The sequence below is a fragment of the Phyllostomus hastatus genome, unplaced genomic scaffold (assembly GCF_019186645.2).
Source record: "Phyllostomus hastatus isolate PE091 unplaced genomic scaffold, TTU_PhHast_1.1 phas_contig_40, whole genome shotgun sequence".
In the NCBI taxonomy this organism is placed as follows: Eukaryota; Metazoa; Chordata; class Mammalia; order Chiroptera; family Phyllostomidae; genus Phyllostomus; species Phyllostomus hastatus.
The window spans coordinates 78,343,512-78,357,783 of NW_025333872.1; the positions used below are offsets into that span (position 1 = coordinate 78,343,512).

Here is a 14,272-nt window from a genome sequence, read left to right on the forward strand (position 1 = left end):
TAATTTCCTTCAATAACGTTTTTCATCAGACTATGTTCTAGCTCATTAATATTTATGACTATTTCCTCATTAAATTTAAATTCTCCTGATGTCTAAAGTCCTACCTAAACTTGCCCTTAATATCCTTTGTTGGCCTTGCTTTGGACTGCTGTCCATAATAGCCTTTCATTCTCATAGCAGACCTGTCTCCTCACTACACCTTCCACATAAACCGTGTTTCTCCCGCATCATTGCTGCTGCTGTTGTAAGTTGCTCAGCTGCTCTGTGCCTCACTTCTCTTCGGGTAAGTTGTAGGTAAATACAGGACCTTCGTCACTGATTTACTGTGAGGATTAAAAGAATGATTTCACTTAACACAGTTAGAGTAGTTTTCTGCACTTAGTAAACTTCCACTAACTATTAGTTATGACTGCCATCTTTGCCACTGTTGTCATTATCCTGATTTCAGTGCAGAAAACTCAATGTGGTTCTTCAGGTTGTGTGATCTCAACAGGGCCAGATGTTACTCCAATTATAATTACCTTTACCCCAAGTAATCTTTTAAAGGAAGAACAAACTCTTTTCGAGTGCCACTTCCATTCTTCTACCAGGAAGTCAAGATCCTATTGCAGAGCCTTCTTTAAACAATTGTATTTTCTTAAAACTATTATGCAGAGAATAGGCAAACAATGGTGAAGTAAGCAAACAACGCTTTCATATTATTGCACAGTATGCTGGTGAGTGCGAGGGTTATTACCAAGCACAGATCATGCAAACTTTTTTAAATCAAAGGTTAACACGTATTTCAACATTTTAATAAGAATCGAAAGTTAATTTATTCTAAGGGGTTTAGTTACTTAAAATATTTCCTAAGGATGACAGATAATGTAAAAGCCTTAAATTATTAAAACATGAGACTTTTCAACACAGGAGAAAAATCAACAACTGCTATGGACTGAACTGTGCCCATCCCCTGACCCCCATTCTTATGTTGAGGTATGTTGAGGCCCTACTATTCAGTATGGCTGCATTTGGAGACAGGGCCAGTAGAAGGTGATAATGGTTAAATGAAGTCATAAGGGTAGGGCCCTCATTCAATAGGATTAGAGTCTTTAGAAGAAGAGACACCGGAGAGCTGTCTCCCCACCTCTCTTCATGCTCAGATGCGCATGCGAGAACAAAGCTGCCTTCTGCAAGCCAGGAAGAGAAGCTGCACCAGAAAGTGAACTCTGCTGGAAACTTGATCTCGAACTCCCTAATCTCCAGAACTGTGAGAAAATAAATTTCTGTTGTTTAAGCGATCCAGTCTATGGTATTTGTTATGGCAGCGTGAGCAGACAACTCATTCAGTACTTAAATCATTAACAATCACTCATTTCATAGAGGCAGTTCCAGAAAGTATAATAGCATGTCCAAAAAAGGGACTGTGATGAATATTATTAACCTTTACTTGTGTGAAATTAAAATTTTACCCTGGACTCTGGGCCCATAGTATAAAATGAAATGAAAACCCACTGTAGCCCCTAAAATACTGGACATTAACAAGTCAGTCCCATCCCTGAGCTGCTGTCACCAGGATTATATTTTAATGACACTGTGACAGTGTGTCAGTTCCACACAAAGGGGAGCTCCACTATCCATCTGGATTCCATTTAGAAACACACAGCGACTCTTGTATGAAAAAGAACAATGAAAAGCAGGGAACTGTAGTGGATAGAGCACAGGTTTTGGCTTCCCAGGAACCTGAGTCCACACCTGGTCCTGCCACTGAACAAGTAGTGACTTCTGGGGTCCTACTCCCTCAAATAGCTATGGCGCCATCTCCCTGACAGAGTTGCTAGACAGGCTCACAGTAACATACAAAGCACTTAGCACAGGGCCATGTGTAACAGTAGGGACTTGGTACACGTAGCTAATTACAGTGAGTCAATCTTTTTGATGATCATACAAATTCCTGTCCTACTGCTACAGAGAAAATTTACTCAATGGGAAGAACTCAGGTAGTACCGAGAACCCAGATGGGGCACTCATAGGCTGGGTGGACGCCCCATCCAATCACGTTCGACAATCCTCTGCCCATTCTGGTCCTTCTGCACAGGCTTACATCTGTGTAGGTGGAGTGCAAATTTCATTACCACAGGAAGGAACAAAAACGTGGCACTCAGAGAACAGAGTAATATTATCACAACCTTTGAAACATACACAGGTATTGTAAGATATGGAAGGGTATGAATAAGTTACTGGTAACACTGGGTATCAGAATAGCCAGTAACTTCATGAAGAGGCAGAAAATGATAAGTGATAATATCTCAGTTACGTACTGATTCTGGCAATTATTCTGCAACCTTGGGAAAGTTATGTAACCTCTCTGACTTCTAAATTAGAGAGTGTGTCCAAAATGATCTCCAAGATCTTTCCAGTTAACTCCCATGACTCAATTTTTTTTGTTTTTACCTTTGGTGACATGTGTGGGATTATAATTAGGTTTCTTTTTGACTTGATTTTATTTTAAAATTTTAAACTTCATGTTGTATGTCAATAATGATTGATTACATTCAAATAAATTTCATTTTAATGTCACTATAAAACCACTGATGATATTATTAAATAATAATTCTAAGGAAAAGAAAAATCTAATGAGTAAACCTAGCTCACTAAACCTACGGAAGGGGCCTTGAAATAGAAAAATAAGAAGAGCCTCTATGTAGGAAATACTGATTAACTTCATTTACTAGTCAAGAAATGGGAATGAAAGGTAATCACTAACAGTATAGAAAATTACAGCACCATCTTCATATTAACGAGGGGAATCATGGAAATACAGTGCTTGTTTCAAACCAACCCCTACACTGCACACCACCAAGCCTGAACCTCTCATAAAAAAGGAAAAAATAAAGTTTAAAACAGCTAAAAGTAATAAAATCAAGCCTATTAGTCAAGATGGAAAATTTTAGACCAGGCCCCAAACAAAAACGTGATTAAAAAAAAAATAAACCTAAAACAAAGTGTCAAATAATGCATAAAACAATGACCAAATAGTTACCAGGCAGATAAAAACAATATAGAAATAAACAGGGGAATATTACTACCAGACAAAAAGGAATTGATTAAATGAGGAAAAACACAACAACCCCAAAGCGGTTAAATAGCTGTCCCAAGATCACATGATCTAAAAGAAGTAATTGCAATTTTAATCCAGCTCAGGTTCCAAAGCCTGTACCTCAGGTACTACGCAACACTTCCTCCATAGTCACACCTGCATGCCTAGAATAGCCACTTGAATTCCCCAGTCAGATCCATCACATAACCTCACTGATTATCTGCACATTCGTTCCTATGTGAAACCAGAACCTGCTGTGTTTTCTATGTTCTGATATCAGGTTCATTACCTCCAAATGGTCTACAAAGTTAGACCTCAGGGTCCTCCTCAATTTCCCCCTCATAAAATCAGTATCTCAATAAAGCAGTTAAAAAAAATTCTCCCTCATGGACGCTCCAACCTAACTCAACACATCTAAACAATTGACCGTACCATTCTCCATCAGAATTGCCTCAAAAATTGTGTATCTTCTCTCAGTCTTCTCCCCTCGAGGCTAATGGGACTGAGGAGCCAGGAGAGGGGTTTATACCTAAGGAACACCTTCCTCATACAAGGGGCCAAAGGATGTTGGGAAAAGTAAGCATAGCTCAGAAGCAGCAGGCTTCCCCAGTCCCAGGATTCTAAGCCAGTATCTGTGGAATTCCATGACCTTTCGTGCTCATCTTCTCACCAGCATCATCATGGTGAGATGACTTCACCTCTCACTTCGTGCCAACACCCATGTGATTTACCTATAGTTATCTCCCTTGTCGCTCTATGAGGTAGACACTGCTATTAAACATTTTATTATGAGAAGTCTGGGACACAGAGAGGTGAAGTAACCTGCATGATGTCTCACAATAAGCCCGCAGTGGAACTGGAATCCAAGCTCAGGACCGTCTGACTCTGGAACCAAACAATGGGCCATTATACTAACAGGTATGATTGGAAACACCTCCCTGTGACTGAAGCTCCTCTCTAGATCGGGAGAAGTTGGTCATCCATTGTGAAGACCTTGACTTTCCAGTGTCACTCTTAGTTTTTATCATCATCTGTTTATAAAACCCTTTACTTTTCAGGCTTTAAGATCTTGTCCTCTTCCGCTTTAAAGGCAAAGTACATTTGAAAGAAATAATGGCTGCTTAGTCACAATGATTCATGTGATGTTAAAGCTTCAGCCTCTGAGTTACCTAATTCCATCTGTAACAAGCATTTATTCTTCCCAGTCCTGAGCTTGACTCATGATATAGCTCCTTTGGTATGTGCTGACATCCAGGTCCCTCCCACTGCCAGGTATCCAGATCCCTTAGATGCTCAGAACCCGCCTGACAGACCTAGGGGCTTCTGTGCATGATACTCATTAAGAGACAACTTTAGGAGACCAGATGTGTGGCCACGATTGACCACTCATCTGCCTAAGTTTTATGCACTAGAGATTTGGATTACAAAGACTGCTTCCCCAAGCCCTTTTCTTTGGTGGGTAATTCTGTCGAAACCAATGGCTGTCCTAATCAGATAATGTGAAGTATGAAATTAGGGGCAGTTTTATTTATGACCGTAATCAGTTGGAGGTACAGCATTCCTGGCTATTTACTAATTAACCCTAACTTCCCTATCAACATTTTTGAGATAAACATGCTAAACCAGATTGAAATGACCATTTATTGCTTGGCTATACTCTAATTACTAATAGTGCTGTCCCTGAGTTGACATTAGGGTGAAAAAAGGCAAAATAAAAAAAGCTATGACTGACAGGAAGGAAATCTGGTGAAATTATTGGAGAAAACAACCTCAACTATAATTGAATTGATGTACGTTTGAAGGTCAAAATCCTTTGTAGATTACTTATTGTTGTTTCTAATATATTATATTATGATAGATTGCTTTTACAGCTTTGTACTTAGGTACAAAATCCAGTATGAATGAATTGAATGACAGATTTTATTAACTCAAAATTTTTTTCATGAGATATCTGAGTCAATCATCCAATTCTCTGAGAACATTTCATAACTTTACAGACTCCCAGAAAGCCCAGTGGGGAATGTGATGCTATTCACATCAATACTTCAGACTTAATTTGTAGCATCTTCAAAAAAGGGGAACCCAGAAGACTATTTGTCTCGTAAACGTTCCTTAAATAGTCTCTTGAGTTTTGCCAACATACTTTAGAGCTATTAATTTTATTACATACATGAAGAATAAGAAGTTTTAAGGTGCAACTATTTGATAGGTTATCTTTGTATCTTTTTTCATCTAACTGAGAAAATGCTTAAGAATAAGAATTCAAGACTTGTTTGACTAAACAATTATAAGGGCAGATATTACCTGATAACTTGGTAATGTCTTAACTAATCTGCAGCATACCTGATGCATTGATCTCCAGTTACATTCAAATGTATAGACTTACTATTCATTTAACATTCAACAAGTAATTGTTAGACACTATGTGTCAGGTACTGTTCTAGGTGTTGGACTACAGAAATTAAAATAATGACACAGTCCTTTCTCTTACAGAGCTTTCATTCCAATGGGGGCAGAAAGACATATGAAATACGTACATGCTTGGATGGATGTTGACAGCGATATGGAGAAATATGGAGAGGCTAGTTTGAAGTTTGAGTAAGGTGGTCAGGGAAGGCCTCACTGAAAAGATGGCATTTAAACCACATGTGAAGGAGGAGAGGGAGTGAGCTGCGCAGGTGTCTCAGGAGAAACATTCCAGGTGGGACACACAGCAGTGCAACTTCTAGGTGGCTGATCTTTTCACTTCAGTATCCCTCTACCTGGCTCAATAGTGATCACACATTAAACATTAGTTGAATGAATAAGTAAACTAAAATAGTATAAAATTGCTTTTTTAAAAAAGGTAGTGGTGGTTAGTTTTCCTTTAAGCTATCTAGAATAGAAAGGTAATACCTTACACAAATTCTACAATACATGCTCTGATCCTTACAAAGGTTTTTGAAGAAAAGCTGGTAGCCAGGATCTATTCAAAGTTCATACAGATAATTACATACTCAGTGGACTCCAAGGCTAACTGATCAATGCCATAAAGTTTTCTCAAAGAGATGTCAGAAACTGCTCTGACACTGGCATTTTACCCTCTTGTCCTGTGTCAAAAAGGAGGGCTCTCTCAGCACTCTCGTGTCTCACTTGGGTGAGTAGGTGGTCTAACCCTTCCTTCCCATGGGGGCTGGATACGTGCCCAGCTCTGGACCTTCAGAAAGTCACTGCAGGCGCACAGAGCGCAGGGATCGCTTGTACTCAACAGCGCCACCACTTGTTGAGGAATTCTAACAGGAATCTGGATGACACTGGATAAATGAAAAACGTGCCTAAGCAGCTGATATAGCAGAAAAAAAAAGAGGATCTATTAACTACCCCATTCTTCTAGATTCTTTCAGTTCCTTCCCTAAGCTAAATGATGACAATGTATTTTATTTTTTAAAATTATTTTTATTGTTGTTCAGTTACAGTTGTCTGCATTTTCTTGACAATGTGTTTTAAAAATGAAGTTAATGACATTCTATTAAATAAATGTCAGTTACATTAGCAACTATGGCAAGCCCACACAATAAAAAGTACAACCCACCATGTTAATTGGCTACTAAATGTGCTAATACATAGTGAAGTGTTTAGAATACTGCTTGGCTCATAGTTATAGTTTAATAGACAATTATTATTACTGTTTACTAATAATATTTAGGCAATGTTAATATTATTACTTAAAAACTTGAGTAAGATCAGTAAAACTCAGGAAAATAGACAAATAGTTATATAAAATCCAACTAGAACAAGTTCAGTATTAAATGACACTACAATGTGAGCTAAAATATGATAGTTACACAAGATATAAGACATAGCAAGAAAAATGATAGAATTTCCAAAAGGGGAAAGATAATAAAGACTAAGAAGGCTTCAAAAAGAAAGACTGGCACTAACTGTGACAGCGCTGGAGTAACAAAGTACATCAATGAGATCGTTTGGGTGCCTGAGATATAAACTCATTATGGCCTGGAGTATGATGATAGCACAAGGGGTGAATTTATAGTCATGGATCTGAGATTTAGGTGGGCAACAGAGGTCTGCTAGTCCTATGACTAAATGGATTTAGGATGAAGAAATTAAAGAAGACACAAACAAATGGAAGCATGTACTATGATCATGGATTGGAAAAATTAACATCATCAGAATGTCCACACTACCAAAAGCAATTTATAGATTCAAAGTAATCCCTATTAAAATACCAATGACATATTTCACAAATGTAGAATAAACATTTCAAAAATTTATATGGAACCATAAATGACCCCAAATAGCTTACAGCAATACTTGAGAAAGAAGATTAAATTAGGAGAGATCGTAATACCTGACATCAAACTACACTACAAGGTCACTGTAATCAAAACAGTCCGGTACTGGCATAAGAACAGACACATAGATCAATGGAACAGAATAGAGAGCCCAGAAATGAAACCAAGTCTCTATGGTCAATTAATATTCAACAAGGGAGGCAGAAGCATAAAATGGAGTAAAAATAGCCTCTTCAGCAAATGGTGTTGGGAGATCTGGACAGCTACAAGCAAAAAAAAAAAAAAAGAAACTTGACCACTAACTTACACCATATACAAAAATAAACTACAGATGGATAAAGATTTAAATATAAATCATGATACCATAAAAGTTCTAGAGGAGACGATAGGGAGGAAAATCTCAGATATTCCACGCAGTAATATTTTAACCAATATGTCCCCTAGAGCAAGGGACATAAAGGAAAGAATAAACAAATGGGATTTCATCAAAATAAAAAGCTTCCGCATGGCTAAAGAAAATATCAGCAAAATGAAAAGGGAACCAACAGTATGGGAAAATATATTTGCAAATGCTACCTTGTACAAGACTCTGACCTCCAAAATATATAAAGAACTCACACAATTCCACTCCAGGAAGACAAACAATCCAATTAAAAAATAAGCAAAGGACTGAAACAGACAGTTCTCCAAGGAGGACGCACAGAGGGCCTAGAGACATACGGAAGGATACTCAGCATCACTAGCCATCAGAGTGATGCAAACCAAAACCAAAATGAGATACCGCTTCACATTGATCAGAATGGCCATCATAAATCAACAAACAAGTGCTGGCAAGGTTATGGAGAAAAGAGAACCCTAGTGCACTGTTGGTGGGAATGCAGACTGGTATAGTCACTATAGAAAACAGTATGGAATTTCCTCAGAAAACTAAAAATGGAAGTGCCTTTTGACCTGGTAATTCCACTGCTGGGATTATACCTTAAGAATCCCAAAACAACAATCCAAAAGAACCTATGCACCCCAATGTTCAGAGCAGCACAATTTATAATAGACAAGTGCTAAAAGCAACCTAGGTGCCCATCAGTAAATGAGTGGATCAAAAAACTGTGGTACATTTACACAATGGAATTCTATGCAGCAGAAAGAAAGAAGGAGCTCCTCCTCTTTGTGACAGCATTGATGGAACTGGAAACCATTATGCTAAGTGAAATAAGCCAGGTGGTGAAAGACATACCATATGATCTCACCTATAAGTGGAAACTAATCAACAAAACAAGTAAAATATAACCAGAAACACTGAAATTAAGAACAAACTGACAGTAACTAGAGGGGAGTTGGGAGGGGATAATGGAGGGAAAAGGCAAAAGGTCATCAAGGAACATGTATAAAGGACACATGGACAAAGCCAAAGGTGGGTAGGATCGAGGGTGGGAGGTGGGGATGGCTGGGTTGGGGGGGAGTGGTAGGGGGAAAATGGAGACAACTGCACTTGAACAACAATTAAAAAAGAAAAAAAGAGTGCGGCAACTTCCACTTACATACTGGGCTAGAGAGAGCTGAAGCCCCAGCTGGAGGACTAGGCTAATTCCAGACTGACAACTGGTAGCTGCAAGTGGCACACCAAACCAGGGTGGAGACCAGTCAGTGCACAGCATTGGGGCAGAAAGGAAAAGAGACAGTTTTATTCTGCAAAAGATCCAATCTAATACTGGTAGTCAGAAAGAAACCAGCCCCTTTGGCAGCACCAGAAGTATCAAAAATAGCTGAAAGAAATAATTTCTTGGGGTCAGAAAAATACTGGTGCAATTGATCGGGACACAGAAATTACCCAGAAGAGTAAGTTTTGGAGTGAAAGTGATGCACAATTTAGGTGTAGGGCAATTGAGTTTTAGATAACGGAATGCACCTACTGCTTTATGAGTACCTGGAAATGTGAAACCTGTATCATCAGAAAAGGAGAGCTGAAACCACGAGAACAAATAAGATGTTTCCCCCCAGGATAAAACAAAATTAAAGTTTAGAAGAGAGATGACACAAGTCAAGAGAGAGAAGGAGGTTGAAGAAAAGACCCAAACAGAATCAGATGAAATGGAGTGGTTGAGGAAATTCCTTCCTGCATAACACTTTTAAGGCAGAAAAATAATGCCTGCAGAGTCCATACGCTTGACCAGAGAGAAAAATCCCAAGCATGAAGAATTATGCCTGATTTTACGTGATAAGTTCAAACAAAATGTAGCAAGAGCAGGTCACATGACATAATGCTACCATAAGAGCATTAAAACATGACTTAGAGGTTTAACCCCCAGAAAGCTATTAATAGTACACCCATTTTTGTCCAGTACAAACATGATATGCCATAAAAAAAAAAACAAGACCTTTATTCTACTTTGCTTTTTAACAAAATGTGGATAAAAAAATACCTTTCAATGTTAATTTCAACCTACATCCAACAGTGAGTAATCAGTCTCACTGGCCAATCACTTTAAATGTTGCTTTGTTGGAATTTCTGGAATGCATTCCATTTTTTTTAAAACTTGGAAACCTTTAAAGTTTGAAAGCTTTGTAATACTGATGTTACCTACTATTTGTTTGTTTTCAAAAAAGCACATTCAAAAGATCTGATATTAAGTGGTAGACAATCTACCCCCCTTAAAAAATTGTAACTGTTACCATAGTTTCTGCAAAGCAGTTCATAGGTAGTTTGCCATGTGTGCCTTTTGATTTTCTTTCAGTACGAAAGATTTTTTGGAAACCACCCTTCAGTATTCTAGGCTACAGATTAAATCAGATGCTAGATTTTAGATGACTCTTTACAAATGTATGCATGTGCACTTGCAGGAATGTTTATTTGCACAATTTGAAGATTCCAGAGAGCCTCTCTAGACTCAGTTTCTATTATGATTTCTATTAAATGGAAAAGAAGAAGCAATAAGACACTTACAAAACTTAAAAATGAAATGTAATTAATGCAAGGGAAACTTAGAATTGATGTATTATGATTTTCAACAACAATAAAAGAGATCAGAATTAAGGAAAACGATGGTATTTAACATGGCGGGGGTAAGAAGAAAGAGAAACACTGTATATTATTTACTGGTTCACCAAAAAAGTACAATTGGGATCCTTTGACCTATATAGTAATCTGAGGGGCATGTTGGGTCTGTCACCAAGTGCCTTCTTCCCACCTGTGCTTGCATCGCTGCCCTCCAGTCCCTGCCTCTTCTATCTCCCTGGATGACTCTCCTTCATCCTCTAGTTGGAAGGTCAGGTGGCACCTGACATCCCCAGGCTGGGCTAGGTGCTTCTGTGGGTTCTCAACACCCCTTGTGCCCACCTCTTCAACTCCACCCTGTATAATAATTGCGTTGTGTTCATCTGCCTCCTTGCTGGACTGCAGTTAGCTCTTGAGTGCTGGGGCTCCCCCTAATTCACCCTTTTCACACAATACCTAGCAAATACAATTTCCGAATATGTAAGTCATTGAGTCATGTTCTGTACCATTGATAGGAATTGAAATATGGAACTGCATCTTAAGAAAAAAAATCTAACCACTCAACAAACAAAGCTAGGCAAATTGTAGGGAGAATTTGCAGGCTCAGAGCTATGAGTCTTACAACTTTAGAGCATAAGAAATGAAATAATTTTTTTGTCCAGCATATTCACTCTTTCCACAAAAGAATTAATAATGCTTGGCTTTGGAAGACAAGGAAACCAAATGGAAAGCTATGAGTTAATTCTGTAAAAGCTAATTCACAATGGGAGTTAAGTCATAAAGGAGTAGGCTGATGCTATGGAGCTACCCTACTTGAGCAGACACGAATCTGCCTTGCAATTTGAAGGAGGCATTTAATGGTGTAGAACTGTCCAACTGGGATAGCGTGGAAGGGGGAGATGGAGAACACAAATGCTAACAGTTGGCTGGATCCAAAACCAGAGGGCAAATACCAACCAACCCAGTGCAGAAGTCAGTTTGTTCTTTTTGCTCATCTGCAGTCTCTTCGCTTCAGTAACTCTGCCTTTTCCCTTCTTTCTCAGCTTTGGACCAGTTGTCAAACCAACCTCGACTCTGGAACATTGGGCAGAGTCCACAGACAGCCCTGCTCTCCAGGAGCCTACCAGCTGCAGGAAACCTGTCAGGCGCAGGGAACTTCAAGACCGGGTGGAAAGGCTAGGCACAGAAAAACAGGGGAGCTTGTTCACTTTCAGCAAATCGTTGAAATTTGTGTTGAAAAAACCTTGGCAGCAAAAGAAATGACTTCATATGATCATTACAGCAAGGCAGAGAAAGAGGCCTGAGTTAAAATAATGTAAATAATACCAACACACTTTCAAAAACCATATTCCAGAGAATTTCACTAATTTGGGTTTGTGAATAAGAATTTTATATAAAGATGGGACATAGGGGCTGGATTCCCCAACTAAAACATGAACTCTTACAAAATGAAGCTGAACTTCAGAAAATTTGTGAATTATCCACTGGAAAGATTTAGGTAACCTAAGTCAGCCCTAGTGTTAAAATACCTAGACACTCTAGAAACACAGATATACTGACCAGGCACTTCATCTTTCAAGGTGCATGAAAAGAGAGTATCCAGTTTTAGCAACTTGGTATGAATGGGATGCAAAGTAAAGCAGGAGTTGGCACCAGCATCCTTACTCAATGTTCTGGAAGACAATGACTGCTGAACTCTCTGATCTCGGCTTCCTGGTAAGCTGGTCCTGTGACCCAGCTCTCTAGGTGATTATATGGCAAACACTGCAGTTGCTAACCTTTCACAAGGGCCTTAGGTGACAAAGGAAACATCAGACACCTCAGCACCAGGTCTTGTGCTTTTCCTGGCAGCAAAATGGTAGCATCTGTCTATAAATTCAACAAGCAGCAGTATTTTAACATGGAAAGCAGTAAGTGCCCTAGCAGTGTACAGCCTCATAACTGTTCACATAAAAGAGAACCATATGCTCTCTGTGCTTGTATTTCTTTTAAGTTGTAAAAGGTAAGCTGAGCCATCACACCTCTCATATATGCATTCCCTCCAGTGCCACAGGAAACTGTGATCATAATATACAAAGAAGTGCAAATGACCTTAGTCCTGGGCCGGACTTTCCTGTCACTTAAAATTTAGTCCTATGTTTATATCGAATTCTAAATTCGGTTTCACAATTCATTTGCAAAACCCATTATAGTGATGTCCATTTGCTCAATGTTCAGTGTCCCTTTTCCTGGAGGGGAAAGCACCATTTCAACAACAGTGTTCTTCCTTAAAGAGCAAATGGGGGCGGGTAGAAATACCTAGCTGCTTTTCCCGTTCCTCCCGTCGTTCCCGGGCCAGGCGCTGCCGGTCATCGACCCGCAGCACAGGTGGAGGGTCTGAAATGAGATAAAAACATGGGAGAAAGAGCATATTTTTAATTTTTATTATTATTTTATCTTATTTGTAAAATTTATTTTTATTGGACCTTTTCCCCAGTACCATTTGTCCCCCTTATGCCCCACACCCCCAATCCCCACACTGCTGTCCATGCCCATGAGTCGTTTTTCTTTTTTTGCTCGATCCCTCCGCCCCCTCACCTCCTCCAGAGCTGTCAGCCTTGCTCTCTATGAGCATATTTTTTAAGAAACTAATGATATATAAAGGTAAGTATTTTTGTCCAATAAATTTGATAAATACACACTGCTATGTCTTACAATTAGTATGTGTGACTATGACTATACTTTCAGTGATACACAAGTGATAACGATGATGATGATGATGACATCACACTCAAAACACAGGTTTATTTTTGCTGCTACTAAGTTGACACTACCATTTTAAGATCTCCTCTTAAAAATAGAAACCTACTGAAATAAGACTTTAGAGGCAACATGGTAGGGGCTCATCAACAAATGTAAAGATCCTGTGTCCCAAATGCCTCTTAAACTTCACAGAATTTGTACATTTAGGGGAAATAAAAACCATATAAAAGCCCATTAGAAGCCTGCATAAGCCTGGCATCGTGAGCAGGACTAGGTGATGATAATTTATGCTTTTCCTTTGCCTTAAGGTATGGTTTTTAAATAACTGATAATATAAACCCCTCATTAGCTCAACTCATTATGATGATCAGATTTACTAATCATATATGAAGTCTTAATTTTTTTTTATGTAGGAAAATATGCCCATGGCCCCAAAAGGTTCTATTCTGACCATAGCAAATGGTCATGCAGACTCCCCCTCAGGTGCTCGTCAGGAACCACACACAGGGGGATTTGCTGTCATCGGTGTTTGGTAAAAGAAAATGAGAGCCATAGCAAAACAGTATCTTGAAGAAGAATAATCTGGGAACAAAACCCAAAATGAAGTAGCAGTAAAGACTTGTAATAATTACTTATTGCTTTAAAAAGTCCCTAAATAATGAGGTTTAATCACTCATAAAAACTTTTATTCAATTATAAAACTTGAAAATCAACTTTATTTATAAAAGCCTTTAACACATTACAGAGAGTCTATAAAGAAGAGTTTAATTACTCCTAATTACATTAACAAATTTTGATAACAGAATACGAAGTAATGAGGTAATACCCAATCACACAATGTAATGCCTATCTCTTAGATGCATGGTTGGAAAAGAGTGCAAGAATAGGCACAGTTTCCCTCTGATTTCTAGGGTACCATTTCCTATGAAAATTATGCTCTCTGCATCCTGTCTGGCAACACAATAAGAAACGGGCTGTACATAGAGCTATACAAATATGTCAATTAATCACTATATATTAGGCCAATCCTTAAAAGTGCAATAATTCCCACTGGCTTTTAATATCAGTACTGAAATGATAATCACTATTCATTTGGAGGAGATAAAGGATTAATACAACATTATGAAAGTATAAAATGCATAGTAATTATAATATGTGAGATGATTT

General features: G+C 38.5%; 1 protein-coding gene across 7 annotated transcripts in view; it reads right to left on the bottom strand.

Moving 5' to 3' along the window:
* MAP7 (microtubule associated protein 7) overlaps positions 1 to 14,272 on the bottom strand; it is a 159,598-nt gene that overhangs the window by 40,155 nt on the left and 105,171 nt on the right. For all 7 annotated transcript variants that reach the window (XM_045843048.1, XM_045843050.1, XM_045843046.1 and 4 more), the window contains exon 3: positions 12,662 to 12,739. In XM_045843048.1, the coding sequence (XP_045699004.1) occupies positions 12,662 to 12,739 (78 nt within the window). The remainder of the gene's footprint in view (positions 1 to 12,661; positions 12,740 to 14,272) is intronic.